This window comes from Cynocephalus volans, chromosome 7 (genome assembly GCF_027409185.1).
Source record: "Cynocephalus volans isolate mCynVol1 chromosome 7, mCynVol1.pri, whole genome shotgun sequence".
Classification (NCBI taxonomy): Eukaryota; Metazoa; Chordata; class Mammalia; order Dermoptera; family Cynocephalidae; genus Cynocephalus; species Cynocephalus volans.
The window spans coordinates 161431497-161450856 of record NC_084466.1 but is presented as its reverse complement, the minus strand read 5'-3'; the positions used below and the strand labels follow the sequence as shown (position 1 = coordinate 161450856).

At 50.4% G+C, this 19360-nt stretch overlaps 1 protein-coding gene across 1 annotated transcript in view; it reads right to left on the bottom strand.

Annotated features, from left to right (window-relative positions):
* Positions 1–19360, bottom strand: part of INPP5A (inositol polyphosphate-5-phosphatase A) — a 219460-nt gene that overhangs the window by 81077 nt on the left and 119023 nt on the right. Inside the window, exon 5 of the mRNA XM_063102348.1 lies at positions 1665–1728. Within this exon, the coding sequence (XP_062958418.1) occupies positions 1665–1728 (64 nt within the window). The remainder of the gene's footprint in view (positions 1–1664; positions 1729–19360) is intronic.

The window sequence follows — 19360 nt, the reverse complement described above, 5'->3', positions numbered from 1 at the left end:
TCATCTATTTTCAGCTTGTGTAGCTTTTTTCTCATGGGAATGGAGTGATGACTTCCAGACTCTTTACACATTGGACTGGGAACTGAGTCCCCTTAATCCCTTTTTATCTATACCTTTTGGCACTTCTTAAATTTCTAACTAGGTTTTATTTTTTTAAATTCAGGCTATTACTTTCAAAAACTTTATTCAAACTTTTCACAAATTCTGATTGCTTTTGCTGACAAGCACGCCTGCCCCTGCTGAGACCCCAGCAGGCCAGGCCATCACGCACTCTCAGAATTCACACATATCCCTGACACACCCAGTGCTCAGTCACGTGCATTGTTCACACCATCCTGTCTTGTCACTCTTGACAACATGGAGGCCCCTGCAGATTTTGTTAGAGTTAAACATATCTCTAATGCACAGTCTTAAATAAACTGTGGGTCAGCCCGGTACTCTATGATTGACAAGATTTGGTAGTAAAATTTATACGTCAATTATTGCTTAAAAACAGAAAAAGTTCTACAGATCTGGAATACACTTGAACTTGACCCCTAAGTCCTTGTACTGCTCCCAGCTTCCCTGGGACAGGCGTGTCTGAATGTTACCTCTTCTCACTGTTGCTCATGGCTCTGCAGCTCAAGAACATGACACGCTGACGTCCGGTGTCTACTAAAATCGTGGGAAGAGCAGCCTCTGACCCCTGCCTCCTGCCAAGTCTGCTTAGCTATTCCTGCCCCATTGCTCAGTAGGAAAATCAGATGCTAGTACTTACAAGTATATGAAGAGTTCTTAGGCAATAGGACAGGTGAAATATCATTCTGCTGGCTAGAATCCTGCTCTCAACATTGATGAAATCACTATTCAAGTGATTTGGAGGAGACCCTGCTTCTCAATTTCATCAGAGGCACTCTGTCTCCTGAGTGAGCAAAAATAACAAATCTAACACACTTAGCTGCTCTCCACAGCCAGCACAACTTCAGTGACATTTCAAATTGATGCAATCTGGCTCTAGAGCCTAGATGGAGTTAAGAAGGATTTACAAACAGTAGGAAAAGATCATCTTGAATGGAAGTTAAAGGCACAGATATCCCACAGACTGAACAGGGCACACACTGAAACCCCTCACATCTGGGGCAATGCACGCAGATGCCCCTGAGACACAGACATGAACGAGGCAGGACAGGATCCTGTCGGCAGGAGCATCTCAGGGCAAATCTTTCCAATACAGACACACAGTGTCTGCCCACTAAACAAGGGGCAACGTTGTCCACAGCCACAAACACGTTCTGGTCCATTTTTGTTCTTGAAATATGCAATCCCCTCATTTCATTCTGTTTTTCATTTTTTCTTATATTCAATACAAAACTACCCCCTTTTCCTCTTAACTCTGTTATAGGAAGCCAGACTGCCATGCCTGTGCCTCGCCGGGCACAGGGGTGGTGAAAGGGCTGCCTAGCAGTGTGGGCCAGGGTCAGACAGGGGGGCCACCAGGCAGGTGGACGGATGTTAGAAAAGCCAGAAAGGCAGGTTTTCACATGCGGTCCCTGGTCCATGCCTGACGGTAAGTGACTCATAAAACCCAGACCACAGGGGCATCTCGGGAGGACACAGGGCAGAAGGGACCAGAAGAAGCCAGACCAGTCGGGGGCAGAATTTCAGACGATGGCATGGAGTCTTACCTTTAAAGTCAAACTGGTAGATGTTTTTTAAGGATTCATGAAGAAAATAAAAGCTTCCTAGTGCCTGTAGAGCAAAAAGAGAAATACAGTGAGAGAGCGCAGCTGGAAATGTTTGTAAAGTCAAGTGTGAATGACGAGTAAAAGGAGCTCCTTCAGACTCCAGCGAGAGCTTGACTGGTTGTGACTTCATCATAGTCACCGAGACAGAGACATGAAACACAGGAAACCTACAAATGCCCAACACCAGGAGCTCCAGCCCGCGCAGTACACTGTGGCAGCGGCATTTCTCCCAGCAGAACTGTGCACTGCAGCGGCTGCCATCCTGGTGGAGCAGCGCTGTCCCCATGCTCTCACGCGCACCCTGGGCACGGCCCCCAGGCCCCAGGATGATCTCTGCTGGCCCTGCCCTTCCCTCTCCATCTCCTCATCCTTCAGGACTGAGCTGCAATGCCACGTCCCCAAAAGCCACCGGGCCCTCTCCCAGTCATGGATTAACTAAACCAACAGCCACAGGCATGTGCTGCATGCCCAGCACCGCTCTGGGCACAGGGGTCCCCGAGGAAAAGGCGGAAGTCCAGGGGCAGGGCTGGGGAAGGGATGGCCACAGAGGCTGGTCGGGGGGACCCTCCACCAAATGTTACTTCTTGTTGGTCTGAGATTCAAATTTACTGTGGTATTTTATATATACAGTCATGTGCTACATCACGACCTTTCAGTCAACCATGAACCGCACGTATGGTGTTGGTCCCATATGACAACTCCTACCATGTTTTTACTGTGCCTTTTCTATGTTTAGATACAAATACCACTGTTACAATTGCCCACAGCATTCAGCACAGTAACACACCGCACGGGCTTGTGGACTAGGAGCCATGGGCCATGCCACGTAGCCTAGGGTATGGCAGGCTGTACCGTTTAGGTCTGTACACGTGCAGTCCGTGATGCTCAAACAATGAAATCACCTAATGACGCTCAGAACATATCCCATCGTTAAGCAACACGTGACTGTGTGTGTATGAATTCATGTACATACATGTTTCTATATGTGTGTGTAAGCCTGTAATTATATTATTTTTTTCTTTTGCTAAATCTGGCAACCGCAACAAGGGGCCTGGGGGAATTTCGGGTGATAAATACTCTACACTGGATTTGTTGTGGTAGTTACAAAACTGTATACATTTCTCAAAACCCACTGAACTGCACCCTAAAAAGGGTAAATTGTGCCATCTATAAATTATACCTCTATAAACCTGACTTAAATGAACAAGCCCCACTCTCGTGGAATTCACCCTCCAGCAGGAAGACACCAGCATGCTATGCAGGTGGCTACGGGTGTCAGGACCAAGCGGGGTGGGAGGAGGGGCAGGCAAGGCCCGCGGATGAGGGCATGGCTCACGGGCCTCCTTGAAGCACAAGTTTCACCCCCGATGTGCTAGGTACGTGACCACCTGCAGTGTCTACTTCCTCAAGCGCCTTCACTGAAAAGGTGATCTAGCAACACAACTAGAAGAAAATATTTCACATCCTGGGATCCCAGCCCTGAGGAGGAGGGGAAGGACGGGTGACAGGGTTTCACCGCTGGCATTCCTCCCCGCCCTGCACGCCCGCGCACGTCCCTTTCAGAAGCACACAGGCCAGGCCGCGCATTCTCCAAAGGAGTCGACTTCCATCTTTCTGGTAACTCACCTCCCTGATTCTGTGTTTTAATATAAATAATTCATCATGTAGGCAAAGCTAAAATTTACTACCATGCAAAATTTAGATGGGAAATAAACTTATTTTAATAATCACGGATAAAAAAACACAGTATTAGAATCAATCAACTCTTGCCTCAGAAAACGCCCAGTCATTTCCACCCACGGCCTGGTGCAGGTCCCCACTTTCCCACGTACAGTTCTGACGGTCGTGGAGGACACACAGGCCACGCCCAACGACAGCACAGACGAAGACCCTTGCTGGGCCCCACATTTGATGACAGCACAAACTCAGTCACCTTTCAAAAGCTGAAACTCAAGTTTTGCTGGAATACTGCTTGGTTTTAACATTTCTTTTCTAGGTGATGAGCTCTGCAAAAACCCTGATACACAACGCAGGGGCCGGGCTCCTCCCCTCGCACCGGGAGCCGGGTCTCTGGGCAGGGAGCGTGTGCCGAGGCATCTTCCTGAGGCCGGGCCCCGCTTCCGTGGCCCCCTGGCTGCTCGCGGAGCCCTGCTACCACCTGCTGCACCGGCTGCATGCCAGCCAACCCCGGGGTACAGGTGACTGGCTGCGTCCCTTCCCCTTTGCCACGCCACCCCTTCCCCACGCCCCCTCCCTCAGCCCGCCAGTGAGTTCACCTCCCCACCGTGAATCCAGCACCCAGTCTCTACCGTCACAGCAGTGGGGTCGCCGTCAGCTCCCCCCCACATCCACAGCCCCCTCACACACGTGCCCCTCACTGCCGCCGCCGTGACCTCTGGACAGATTCCAGGGCTTCCTGCTGGTTCGTGCCCATGGCGGCAGCCAGGCCCCCACTGTGACCAGGCCTCAGGAGGACAGGTTTGGTTAAGGTCAGTGTGTGCAGCTGCTCACAGCACACTTGCCAGAAAATACTGCGCTGACCCTGGGGACAACACAGCTGAGGCCTGCAGTCTAACAGAACTTACTAAAGAGAGAACAGGGTCTGTGTCTGCCCTGGACAGGGGCATGACGCTCTGACTGCCACCTGTGCTGTGCTGGGCGGGGAAAGGGGAAGCAACAACAGCTGAGGAGCAGAGACACACTCTGTCTCCAACCTAGTCAGCCAGGGCACACGTGGGCACCTGAATGCGCACACACGCCTGTGCACGCTCATGCCTGAGGAAGGCAGGAGAGCCCTGAAGTCTCGGGGCACCCGGTGGGCCTCCAGCCCCATATCCTGGCCACCACCTAGACACTAGCAGCTCAGGCCAGCTGACATGACAGGACCTTCTGTCCGGGGGACAGGGGACGAGAGGCCCCAAGAGGGACACGACACAGGCTGGCTGTGGATGTGAGGCTCCATTATTCCACAAGCACCTCCTCTCCTCTTGCAGGTGGGTCTGGGATGGGGCAGGCGGGGTCTCTGCCCTCATGGGAAAGCCAGGAGGTAGGAAAGTCCACATGTCATACGTAGCTGACACCAGACTTCAGGCCTTACCGGGGCTCATCTTTGCCCTCAGGCCCTCTAAGGTTCCTGGCGCAGGCCACATGCCATGGTGAGCTGCCGTCAGGTCCTAAAAGCTATGTGGACTGGAACTTGGCATGTTCTCGTGCCAACAGGCACACATTCATACACCCAGGGAGGCTCACACTGAGCAGGCACAGAACACACAGGCAGCACGCCGACTCTGCTGGGGTGAGAATGCTGCCTGCCTGACCCTCCACCTCACCAGACGAGGACTGAGCCACCTTCCAGTAGACCCTGAAAACAGCCAGTGTTTGGCTTTCTTTCCTTGGCAATGGAGAGTTCAAGCCACCTCTCAGAGAGAGGGACAGTGGGACATAGGCAGCACGGAGTCATCCCGCTTTCTCCTGGAATCTAAGAAAGCAACTGGAGGCCTGCACCCCGCAAGTGGGAGTTCACCTCCACTCCATCGACAGCCCTAACAAAGGGTGCCTCCCCACTAGAGTGGTGGAGAAAACGTCGGAGAAGTGCAGGAGCGCCTCATCTCACCTCACGTGCTGCAGACTACTGCCGACTGGACAGGACACAGCTAATGTAACGCCACGAAATCCACAACAAATAGATGGAGACAGACTCCCAGTGCAGGCCCAGGGACTAATTCAGAGTCAGAAAGTCTATAATTAGCACTAATGAACATTCAAAGTCAAAGTTCAACCCAACTTTTTCAGTGCTGGCCCTGCTCTATCGAAACGGCTCAAGGGCACCCATTTGTCACAGGATGCCGGGCATCTGACAGGAGCGTGCCCAGGGCTTGCCAAAAGGAAGTTCCCAGCTCACCGGAGCCTCTGACCACACTGTATGTCAACAGTGTGTCTGTCATGTCGAGAATGCTGACTCCTCGCCTCTTTGGCTAAAAGCAATTGGAACACTTTGTACTTTGTATGTATAAACTGGACGTCAGGAGGGCTACCAGCTCACTGTTGGTGCAGCGTGATCTGGTCACTGCTGTGCTTCTGCAGATGCAGCTCTCGGTCCCCCTGGAGGCAGCCACAAAGCCCAGAAAACAGAGCTCGCTGCACACAGCTAAGCCTCCGGGGCCCTAAGGACTGGGCTGGGTGTGGTCCACCCAGGAGATCCAAACTCCCTGTTAACCTGTGCTGGTAGGACCGGTGTGCCCCTAAAGACAGGCTATGACCTAGTGGGACAACTACACTCCAGGTCACCACCCACTCAGCTTCCGCACCCATGGGCGACCACAGCAGAACAAAACTTGCTTATCAGCGGCCGCTCAGTAGCTCTATCCAAGCTGCAGAAAATGAAGTGTTTGCAAATGCTATTAAAACATGTTCTCAGCCTTGACTGGAGTCTGGGAATGTGATAAATGGCCACACCCTGTCACTTAGTTTGATTCTGGAGTTGAATTCTGATAGCAACAGACCCACTTTGCAAACACAGTCAGCTCAGAACAACAGGGGCAGACCACTTCTCATACCTGCGGACAGGGCACACAGGTGTTGAGCAGGGCTGCTTCCCTGGCGGAGCCACCTAAGCAGGGGCTCAGGAGATGACTCAGGCCAGGGCAGAAGCCAACGAGGAAGGAACACAGGGCTAATCACTAGAAACGCCTCCATCACTTGTTACCTGCAAACAAATCAGATGGTCAGTAATTTGTCATTCCCAGAGTCAGGTTAGCAGCCAAAGTACATACCATTAACCTGGGCCTCTGTGTCCAGCTCCCTTTTCCATGAAACAGAGCAAATTCCTAAAACTCAAGTCAAACAGACATAGCAGCGAGGGACACATAGGAACAGCTTTCTTCTCCAGGTATGACGGAAAAGGAAACCAAAGTGCTTCTTGCGTGTGACCCCAAGGTGGCAACAGGCCTCTGCCTGAGCAGCCCGCGTCCCTGTGAAAGCGCCAGCTGCTGACCCATAGCAGCACCATGGGCAGGGCCCATGCGGGCAGGGATGCATTCTTCTGCTGGGACAGGAGAGGTATGGGAGGGGAGACCACGGCACGAGGGCCAGGGACCCTCCATCGGGCCAGCTGTATTCATCAAGAGTGACACAGAACATGGGGATTTGCTTCTCACTCCATGATGGCAAACATCATTGTGTTTCTAAGGTTAAAGCGTTTTCAACTTATTTTTTTAAATGAAATAAATAAATCTATGAACAGGGAAAAAAAACTTGAAGATACTGTTGACAATCTTAAAATCTTCAGGGCCGGCCCGTGGCTCACTGGGAGAGCGTGGTGCTGACAACACCAAGTCAAGGGTTAAGATCCCCTTACTGGTCAGCTTTTAAAAGAATAAAAAAATATTTAAAAAATCTTCAAGTCTGCAACAAAATAGACAACTTCCATGTTTTAAATCAGAAGCAATTGACTACTGAATGAACTGCAGCTGGTAAAGTCCCTCAATCTGGGGAGTGTGATGAATTCTCTCATGCTTGACCCACTCCTTCCCCAATGTGAGCCCACAGGCTGCGAGGACACAGGACTCCACAGGACTCCACAAGCAGAGGACGTGGCCTCACGCCGGAACACGTGGGTCGTAGCCACATCTAGTCACGCCCACCTCAGGTCCCACATTCTCTTAGGAACAGATGCAAACATCTCTGGTCTCTGAGAAGAGAGGCCAAGTGTGGCAGGCTTCCTTGTACGAGGAGAAGATGCCCGACCACACAGGTTTCGAGGCTGGTCTTTCGCACATCTGTCTTCCATGTGACACAGGAGAAATGGCAAGATGTTCAGACTCATGGCCACTGATGAGCACCTTGGATAAGAGCTCAGGGACATGGGGTGTTCCTGCACCTGTAACCCCACAATTCCACAGCTGGCTTACACCCAAGAGGAACTCCTGCACACACACACACACACACACATACACACACATGTAACACGTACATGTGTGTATGTATGCTCACACATACATATGTACTGTACATATACGCACACATACCGCGTATGTTGATGTCTCCCTCAGAGGAGCTGGGGCTCTCAGCAGACGTGCCCGCGAGTGCAACAGCAGCCCTCTGAAGATACTGACACACTAAGAGCAACCAGAATGCTCCTCCTGAAATACTCCCGCAATGGAATGCTGCACAGTGAGGAAATGAACACGTCGGAGCTACACCTCAAACACAGGTGGACTTCATAAACATCGTGGAGAAAAAGAAAAGTTCCTAAAACTCCATAAGGCATGATATCAAGATTACAAAAATGTCGGAAGAGCTAAAAAGAAAAAGCAAATGCATGTTAAGGTGACATTTATAAAGCAGTGAAAGAATGAACACAAACTTCAAAATGGTGTTCACCCGCAGGAGATGGGCCAGGGCAGGTGCATGCACGAAGATGTGAGTCATTGTTCTGGAAGATCTTACATTGCATGAGGACTCCAGAGGTGTTCACTGTATTATACTAAAAAATAACAAAAGAGGCTGTGCCTGGGCCACAGAAGACACTGGGGCACGAATGAGGAGTGATGGTCTGGAGGTAGAGAAGGCAATGAGGACTGGAAATGGAACACCTCCCCAGCCTGCAGTCGAGCGATGGCAGGTGCATGGGGAATGGGCTCTGCACCCCCGAGGCCCCTGTACCCTCTCCCCAGGGGCAGCCACCATCCTGAATGCTGACAAAAGTGTCACAGGCCACACACAGAGCGGCTCTGGCGCCTAAGCTCCTTCAATGCCATCATATCTACCTCGCCTTTGAAACTTGGGTTATACTTTAGCTTATTTTCAGTGTTATGTTATAATCCACTATATAAAAATACTTCAACTTATTTATCTATTCTTCCGTTGGGCATGAAGTCTGTTTCCACTTTTCTGACTATTACAATCAGTGCTACAATAACATCTCTGCACAGTATCCCTGAGCGAGTGTGTGAGAATACACATACGTATATATGTACCAAACATATGCTCGTGTATATTATATGCAGATGGAGTGCATCCTTAGCACAGGTGTCACCCTGCTGCCCCATCAGGCCACCGGGATGACCCCCACTGTACCAGCACGGAGGGCAGCGCCCACTGCTAGGCACGCTTGCCAAGACTGGGGCCAGCAGACTCTCGATTTTGCAGTGGGACAGGTATGAAACCATACCTTGCTGTTTTAGTTTGCATTTTCCTTATACTAGCACACTTGAGTGTCTCTTTTTTTCCTCCAAACCTTCTCATTGTTGTCAGATACACATAACATAAAACTGACCACTGTAAGCATTTTTAAGTGTCCAGTTCAGTGCGGTACAGCCTTCAGCACCATCCACTCCAGAGCTCTCTCACCTTCCCCGACATATGCTCTGTACATGCTAAACGCTTACTCCCTCCTGAGCCCCTGGCGGCCCCCATTCTTCTGTCTCTGAATTTGACAACTCTGGGAACCTCGTGTAAGTGGAATCACACACTTTTTGTCCCTTTGTGACGGGCTTATTCCGTTTAGCATAATGTCCTCAAGGTTCATTCACGTCGTAGCATGTGTCGGGATTTCCTTCCTTCTCAAGGCTGTCATCTTCCGCTGTGCGTATATAAATTCTGCTTGTCCATTCACCCACGAGTGGACACTTGGGCTGCTTTCATATTTTAGCTATTGTGACTGCGGTTGCTGTGAACATGGGTGTACAAGTATCTCTTCGAGACCCTGCTTTCGATTCTTTTGGATCTGCACCCAGAGTAGAATTGCGGGATCATATGGTAATTGTGGGGTTTTTTGGTTTTTGTTTGTTTTGTTTTTTCTTTGGGGAAGCACCACACTGTCTTCCACATTGGCTATCGCACTTTACAGTGCACATGGCTTCAACTTCACGTCCTCACCAACACTTGTCACACTTCAAGTCTTGGACAGCAGCCGTCCTGGTGGGTATGAGGGCCAGCTCTCTGTGGTTTTCTTAATTTTTAAAATGACAAATAAAAACTGTAGCTCATTGTGGTTTTGATTTGCATTGCCCTAGAGGGTCGGCGATGTTGAGCACCTTTTCATGTGCCTACTGGCTATCTCTATATCATCTCTGAGAAATGTCTATTCAAGTCCCTTGCTCATTTCTGAACCAGGTTTTTTTGTACTGTTTAGTTTCAGGAGTTCTCCATACATTCTGGATACTAATTCCTCATCAGATTTAGGATTTGCAAATATCTTCTCCCATTCCGCAGGCTACCTTTGTACTTTTTTGATAGCGTGTTTTGATGCACAAAATTCTTAAATGTTCATGAAGCTCAATTCGTCTATTTTTTCTTTTTTTGCCTGTGCCTTTGGTGTTGTATCCAAGAAATCATTGACAAATCTAATATTGTGAAGGTTTGCCTAATGTTTTCTCTAAGAGTTTTATAGGTTTGGGTCTTCTATTTCGGTCTGATTCATTTTGAGTTAATTTTTGTATGTGGTGTAAGGTAAGGGTCCAACTTCATTCTTCTGCATGTAGATATCCAGTTTTTCCAGCACCATTTGTTGAAGACTGTCCTTTCCACACTGAATGTCTTGGTTCCCTTGTTGAGAACGAGCTGCCCATACACGCAGGGTTTATTTCTGGGCTCTCCATTCTACCCCGTTAGTCTATCTGTCCAGCGCATCTCTTTTAAAATTACTGGCAGTTTAGGTTTCTTCTGTGAACTGTTTGTTCATATCCGTTGTCCAGTCTCCTGTTAATCTTTTTCTCATTTTGTAGGTTTTATTTTTCAATATAATCTAGAATGATTTCTTTGTCTATTATCTGCATCACGAAGAACTTCTCCCAATCCTGGGCTTGTCTCATGGATATTTTCATGCTGTCTTTCCTCAAATGAGATTTTGCGTGTTTAAAGCAGTCAAATGAGTCGGTATACTCTCTGTCTTATTTCGAATCTCTCTCCAATCTGGCCCCACGTGATATTCTCCATACTCCTTTTTTAAAGTTCTAAGATCGTGTTTTTCTCACTTCAGTTGTCACTGCGACAAGACTTACTCGTGGGTATGGCGCCAGTACACTGCACGCGGTGACTGACTGTGCAGGGCCCCCGTCGCTCACGCCCTCGCACACACCACACTCCACTTGTTCAAGGGCCTGCTTCTGGGCTCCCAGTCCTGTTCCACTCGTCGGCACGACAGTGAATCGGGTACGTAGCAGGGCGAGCGCCCATTCTGCTTGTCCTCACAACGTTTGCTACATTTGGCCCTTTTCGTTTTCATATAAAACTTCTGCTGGGGTGAGGATTATGAACACTGACGCTGCACAGGGACTTGGGAAGAGCCGGCATCTTTATGATATTGAGACTTCTTTCCCATAAACACAGTCCATCTTTAACCAGATAATGAGGTCTTTTAGGATGTCTTTTAATGAAGCTTTATAGTTTTCTTCATAAAGGTCCTGAAAATCTTTTTGTTAGATTTATTCTTAGGCATCTTTTGCTTTCTGCTGCTATTGGAAACCATAGACTTTTAAAATGACGGTGCTCACAGCTGTCTGTTGCAGTGAGCAGGACACTGCTAGTCTCTGCACATCACTCTTGTATTCTGCAGCCTGCTCAGCCTCCTTTTCCTTGTAGTGACTGCAGATCCTCTCAGATCATCAGTGAGCAAGGACTACTTGTCCTGGTTTTCTCTTCTTCACAATCCCTACTCCTCATCCTCCTTCTTGCTTTTTGTCTTATAGCTCAGCCAAAGGAGCTCTGCTTCCAGGGTGCACGGCAGAGTCTGGCTTTGCACAGGGACAGACTGTCTGTGGTGGGGTGTGGGGGCCAGTGAGGCAGCCACTGACCCACCCAGAGGAGGGGCGAGGAGGACCCAGACCAGAATGCCAGCAGAGGAGGAGGCAAGAGGGGTTGGATTGGGAACGTGTCTGAATGTGGGATTTGCTGATAAATTGAAAGCAGGTATGCAAGAAAGAGAGGGATCAAAGATGCTCCAAAGGCTGTGGTCAGCGGAGCTGGGGGGCAGGGCAGCTGCCATTTCTGATGTGGAAGAGACTGCAGGGATTCGGGGGACAATGAGAAATCTGGGACAGACCTGTTATGTTGAGATGCCTATTAGACATTCACATGGGGAAACCATGTGGTTGGGTTGAGTCTGGAGTTCAGGGACAATGTCTGGGTGAAAAGGGACAGGTTTGTCTGTGAAGTTTGTTATGTGATGCTGTGAGAATGCTGAGGGCCACACCTGGGCCAGTGCTGGTCAGAGGTCAGGGGGAGCATGGCACAGACACAGAGCAGGGCTAGCCCACACTGTGACGGGACAGATGACCACAGTGCGTTTCTGATTCTTAGCTGGTTAAGGTAGTGAATTGCACTAAGAGGCTTAAAAACGTTAAGCCAGCCCTGCATTCTTGGCATAAACCTAACTTAATCATGATGCATGTTTTTACACGTTGCTGAATTCCACGTACTAATACTGTGTTTGGGATTTCTGTACTGTTTCCAATCTTGTTTCTGTTCTCACCACCCTAAAGAAATTATTCTACACCAAGTCTTCGGTGATGTTCAGGTGATGAATTAAACATAGACTTTTCATGACACTTGTCTTCTCAGCAGCACAGGACACTTGCCCTTCCCCTCTGCTTCATGCATCTTTATCTGGCTTTAAGGAAACCACACTCTCCCTCTCTGGAATCTCCTCCTCCCCTTCCAGGTGACGATGTCACACTAGATCTGCTTAGGGTACCCTACAAAGCCCCTTTCCCTCCTTGGGGCAGCCCTGCCCATCCCAACTTCCAGCTGACAGCTCTCAGGTGCTCGGTGCTGGGCTCCCTTGAGGCCAGCCTCACAGGTCCAGGAGGCCGGGCAGTCCCCACCTGCATCTCCCATGAGAAGTCCGATCTTTCCCGACTCAGAACTTACTCCATGCCTCACCGTCCTTCTCCGGCTGGAAGCCACAGATCTCTCCAGATTCCTCAGCATCCTCTCCACCTGCCCCTCCTCCAAACATCTATTCCATCTACAAACTCTTTGGTCATAGTACGAGTTAGGTCTCTCTGACCTTCCGCTTCTCTGTACTGCCCCATGCCAGGCTAGGCCTCCAGCATCTCCAGCTGGACCCCTGCTTCCTCCGCCCAGCTGCCAGGGTGGCCTTTTGAAAACATACATCAGACCCTGCCACTGCTCTGCTCTCCAGCGATTTCTCGTGCCCTGGCCTCCCCAGCTGCTCTTACCCTTACAGATCAGAAAGCTCCAGCCACACTGGCTGCTGGGGCCCCTGAGCCAGCCAGGCACTTCTGTCTTTAGGGCAGTTACGTGTTGCACCTTCCCCTCTCCCAGCTTCTTCTCACAAGAATCCCCTGCTGCTTCAGGTTTCCATGGAAACACTATCTCCTCCAAGCAGCCCTCCTGACTGCTCTCCCCAGATGCTCTGCAGCCCCAGCCTAGCCCCCGCCCCACCACCACTGCTTTCAAGGTGTTACATACTCCAGCTGCCTGCTGGGTTCCTCATCTGTCTCCTCCATGGGGAGGGAAGCTCCTTGAAAGCAGGAATGTGCCCTGGTCACCTGAATCCCCAGCACATGCTTGGTTCACAGCAGGAATTAAAAAACTCCTGGCTGAAGGGAGGAGGCGTGCAGTGCCCTCACAGAGCAACTTGCTCAGTGGCTCAGCACCCACTGCGCAGACCTGTTCACTCAGGTTTCAAGGGACAGCCTGACGCACAGCTTCATGGTGCTTCTGAGAAGCTGAACGTGTCTGCAAAAAAATGACATTTTTGACCATACCACAAAGGAAAGCCCCAGGACTTCTGGTTTTGAAACAATTTAACAGATTGAGTAATAAATCAAAACAAAGTTACTATAACACCCATTAGATTATAAACAATAACAAATGAAACAAAGCTCTTGTTTAAATCAGTGTAGAGCTTTAGTGATCATCTCCTGTGTAGTAAACTCGCTGACGGCCAAGCTCACTGGGCGCTCGAGCAGCACCGCCACCCCTTCCCGCCCGCGTCACTCGGGAGGGCAGTGTGCGGGGAAGGTGCCGTGTAGTGTGTCAGCATCACAAGGGCCGTGCGCTCCCTCAAAGAAGCTTTGCAACCATCTCAAAATGAGAGCTGACTTATTCACAAAGTACTGACTTTCCAATTTCAGCTTCTGGGGCCAAATACAAGATGACGGCACAAAGGTGTCCACCTGTCTGACCCTCTCCACCAAGCCCCTCTCTGGGCAAGCAGCCTGCTCGAGAGATGCACATATAATTTCATTCTGTCTCCCGTCCAACAGCCGATGTTAGGAGTTAATTAAATTGCTTGTCCATTGTATTCATCCACTTACAAAGTTAATGATATTCTGTTCCTGAATTAAAGAGCATTTTATAAAGCATGCATCCTGGACGATGGCATGCTATACACGGGGTGCTGTACCCTGTCATGGCTCCTGGTTGTAGTGTCCCCAATTAGGCGGCCCAGAAAGGGCCAGGGCTCCGTCTGCCAGAGCAAAGCATCACTCTGACAGGGAGGGTAAACACTCCACATGACAGTCACTTAATACCTCGTGTTGGACCCCAATAAATCCCACCAGATGAGTACGCCTGTTAACGTTTCACATCAGCACAGTGAAGAGCAACTAAAATGCACCGAGTCGGCCTTTGAGACAGGCCTGCAGATGGGCATCCAGCAAGGGGCGTGTGTCGTGAGGGCTGACAGTGCAGCAAGGGGCCACGCCAGGTACTCAGCTGTGCCTGACACCGTGCACTGGCCCTCACCTGGGGTGAAGTCATCGAGCTGGCATGAGAAACACACCTCCTTCCTGAAAGAATTCACTCAACCACTCACTCTCCCACCCCACAAATATTCACCGGGAACATTCTGTGTGCTGTGTGTCGTCTCGGGCTTCTGAGACATATCAGTGACCAAACAGCCAGAGACAGAGATGGCGGCATGGTGTGAGGACCATGATGGGAACTGCCTCTTAAGGAGGGTCCACTCTGCACACAGGGTAGTGTCCACAGGACTTGCCACAGATGGATGTGGACGTGGGGGAGGACACTCGAGGACAATGCCAGTGCTGTTGCCCAGGCCACTGGACAGCAGGTGCTGCCACGCCTGAGGTGGGGAGGGCTCTGGGAAGGAGGTGTCCAGCTTTGCACCAGCAGAGGCTGAAATGGCTAAGACCCCCCAGGGAGACACTGAAGGCCACTGGACCTACATGTCTGCAGTTCAAGACAGAGACCTGGATGACCCTGGGGGAGTCAGCATGCGGACAGTCCTCAAAGCCATGGAATGCTGAGCTTGCCAAGGAGGGCCCAGCCCTGTCCACCATTAAGGAGCGGCTCAGATTAGGTGAAAGAGACAGAGGTCATGGAGATAAGGAGCAGTCAGGGAAAACATAACCGAGGGCAGCAGCATCTGGCAGGTGAGCCAGGAGGAGGCAGAGGCCACAGGTTCCCACTGCTGCTGCCACGTCGGGGGCTTGGGGGACCAAGGACAGAGAACTGACCCCCGGATTTCACAGTACAGAGGCCAATGGTGACATGAGCAGCTGGCTGTCTTCACAGTTAGGGGTAGAGGCCGGGCAGCTCCCACCCTGACCCCTGAAGAAGTGCACATACATAACAGAGTACAAGGTGCAGAGAATGATGGAGGATGCAGCACAGACACAAACAAACAAGCAGGGGGCAGACAGGACTGAAGCCCATGCCTCCGTGGCCCTGCCCGTCTCGTGCCAAGGACACTCAGAGGCACCTTCTTGGGGAGGAACAGAGCATGAGGAATAACTCAAGGCCACAGCAGCACGCGGTCCTACAGGTTACTTTTCCATGCACACAGGTGCCCGCCCTCGTTCAATGCACCACCTTGAACCCGGCCTTTTGCTGGACTCACCACATTTCACAAGCTGACAGCAGGCAGGGAAGTGGGTGACCTCCTTGTGTTCGTTCTATGCGGGAGGGTGTCAGGCAAGCAGAGGAATGCCAGCTCCAGAATTCATGCAGTGCGCCTGCTACAGCTTGGCTGCAGGAAGAAACGGTGCAGGCCTGGAGTCTTTCTGCACAGCTAATGAAACACAAAGCCATGCAAGGAACTGGGCTCACAGGCAGGCACCCCCAGGTCATTTTTTAATTTGCATTGCCTAGGTGTTTTTCTCTCAAAATGAGATACATTTGCAACATGCATGCTATTTTTCGATAATACATATTTTACAAATTGAAAGATTCAATAATGAGCAAAGAAAAATATTAATCTTAAAATAACGACCAGTTTTAATTATGATATTTATTAAGTTATATTTTTCTATGTCTAAGTGATTACAAAAGTAAATCAATAAACTTTTATGCCAATTAAATTATGTGAAGAGTTTCTGCATCATAATTAAAACAGCTCTGACTTTTATCTTTCCCTTCTAAAACTCATTAGCTTTTCAATTACAATTTCATTCTTATAAATGTTCTGGAGAAATAGGTCGTGTGCATTATGGATACAGGATAATTAAAGTAAAATGCACTTTAAGACATGGCCAGCCCTGGACACAAGATGTTTACAAAATACCTATGCCATTAGAAGAGCTCAGGGCATGTAAAACACTACTAAGACGCTTTAATTGATTTTTAAATTTCAATTATATTGGGAAGCTGCCATCCACTTCTGTTTCAGATAATTTAACTGAGTCCCTGTTCCTCAGGAATGCTACACCAGCAGTGTTCTTCCGAGGGCCCGCGCCTGCTCCACATCCTGACAAGGCCCCTCCAGGTCTAAGGGTGCCGTTTCGTCCACACTTCACAATTACACCTGCTTCGCGTGCTGTGACACTGACGAACCTCAGCCCCCTCTACGCTCTGAACTGCAGGAGACGGTCCATGTCACGTGCCCACACTCAACGTGTGTGCCGCTTCTGCACCCCATCGCTGCCGTCCATTCCTTCCTGCGCCCCTGAGTGTACCTGGGATTGTTTTCCGCCTGCCTGAAGAAAGCCCGTCAGCATTTATTCTTTTGTGTGGGTCTGCTGGTGACAAATTCTTTCTGGTTTCATTTGGGTAAAAGTGTCTATTCTACCTTCATTCTTAAAAGATACTTGTGCTGGGTATAGAATCCTATGCTGACCCTCTCTTCAGGGACACTGACTTGAACACTGCGTTCCACTGTTTCTGTTGCAACATGAGCTGCCAGTTTAATTGTTGCTTTTTTTTTTTAACCCACATGTCAGCTTTTAAAATCTCTTCGTCTGTGGTTTTCTTCAGTTTTATTATGATTTGTTGGGGTACGGCTTTTTATTTTTTAATCCTGCCAGGGACTCACAGACTCCTGACCATGTGTACCGAGAGGTCTTTCATATATTTGGAAAACTGATTTATTCTCTCTTCAGAAACGACCCGCAGTCCTCGCTCTCTGTTTCCTCTCTCCAGCTCTAGCTGTGCGTGTGTTGGACGCACCTTTTCCATGTCTGTCACCTTCCCGCCCGTCCTTTCGTCTCTCCATGCTTCACTTTAATATTTTCTTCCAGCCTCTGGAGTTTGTTAATTGTGTTTCTACCTCTTCAGTTTCAGGCTATGTAATGTGGGCAGACATATACATCAGTAAAGCCTATGTTCCACTTTTAAAAAATGGGGCCACTATTGTGCAACTCTCCCTGGGTAAAGGTATGCACGAGACAACACACACACAACACGCTGTTTGTTCAGTATGAGAGGTCTTCACGAAGCTCACGGAGGGACTCACAGCACCTTTTAATTCAATTTTTCCATGAACTTTTTGAAACACCCTTGAGAGTCACTCAATAAAACATAGTTTCCTCAAATTAAGGTGTGATTAAATCTCAACTTCCAGGAACAAACACGTCTTCAGGCTTTAACATATGATAGTTACCTGAACACGAGACAGCAGCTGCCTCTGGATCAACACTGCCGCCAGCCGACACCAGCCTCTCCTGGAGTGAGCAGAGCGGCAATGACACAGGACTGGAGCCAAAACCCAAGCTCACACCCTGTACCGCCTCCCGTGGGTTCCGAGACCCCGTCAAGTCACTGCACCCCTCCAAGCCTCTCCTTCCCTGTCTGTACCGTGTGGAGGCAGTTTTGAGTCCTGGGCAATGCATGTGGGGCGAACAGGACATACTGCAGCAGCTAAATGCTAACTACAATTCCAATCAGCTGGGTCATTGTCTCTCACCCCTCAGTGCCCTTTCCAGGCTGGAGCAGCAGAACAGGGCTTAGCTGGGTCCCTGGCTGGTGCTAGAATAAAAAGGCCCAGTAGGGGGACTACGCCAGCCAAGAAAGGGTCTCCGCTTCTGAAGCAGAGAGGTGGGGTCTCCCCAGAGGCCGCTTTTAAATGCTCACACACATGGCCTCGTGCACCTCCCCTGGGGCCGGCAGAGGCCCCTGCGCCAAGAGCCCTCAGTGGCCCCAGGCCACCAGGAGGATGCCTGCCTTTGCCAGAGAGCGGAGCCAGAGGGAGGGCGCTGCTCATGCCGCATCTCACGTCACAGCCTGTGCTGGCTGCCACTCAATGCTTCCAATGACCTGAAGGGGGACTTTTCTTCCTTACCTCTTTTCTAATGGCACGTCTTTTCCCTTGTGGGAAAAGATATCCAAAGAAAGCTGCCTCCCATAGTGGCCATGGGATAAGTCAGACCTCGCATACAGGACAAGGCCAGGGACAACGCCCAGCGCCCATTGCCTGCACACTCTCTGCCTGGTGCTACCGTCCCAACCCCGTAAGCATCTATCGTCGCCCTCAGAAGAGAAGACCCTGCTCAGAAACCGGTGTCCCCAGAACAAGCAGCTGGGGGGCACAGGGCAGGAGAGGTTTCTCCCTCAAGAAGAGGGAGGTGACAGCATGCCTGCTCACTAATGGGGTGCTGGGCCCACAGGGAAACCCTGGAAGGTAGATGGGGATGGGGCACCAGGTGCAGGGAGGGTTAGCGCTGTGTGGTGGGTCAGGAGCATGCGTGATAGAGCAGCCCTCCTACTGCACCCTTCCCTTGGTGACGAGGGACAGACAGCATTTCCTGCTTCCTGGCCAGGGTCCTGGTGGAGAGCGTGACACCAGCCAGGGCCAGGGCTGTAGGCCAGGGGCGCGAGGGCATCTGAGGCAGAGAAGCTGTGGGGCGGGGGGGGGGGGGTGTGCAGGTCCAGGGGGTTGTGACCCAGGGGACTTGCTGAGCATTTCCAGAGGACCCAGAGAAGGACACAGGGGCTGGACAGTGGAGAAAAGAGCTAAGAAGGACCGGAAGGGGCATGCGGGCTGCACTGCACAGAGGGACAGAGGGATGTGGGTCACGGGTGAGTCCCGGACTCCTTGTAGTGACTGGCATGGACAGGGACAGATGACAGGGCAGCACATGTGCTGGGAGCAAGAAGCCCACAGGGGTGGAGAGCAGACCACCTGCAGAGACCAGTGCGTCTGACCGGAGTGTGATGGGAGCTGCTAAGTCAGTGTATGACATGCAACTAACCGGACAAGTGGTCCAGCACATGAGGAGCCAGAGTGTCAGCTACAGCTGACGAAGACACCGGGGTCTACACGAAATGACAAAATGCCAGTGTGTAAAAACTGGAGAGAGAGAATGCAGTGGAACAAAGCCACCCTAGGAATCAAAGTCAAAACTCAAGTCCTGAAATCCTAACTACGTCCACCCAAATCTCACCACTGGCGTCAGAAGTGTTGACGTGGACCAGGCTCCCGGCTATCTGCC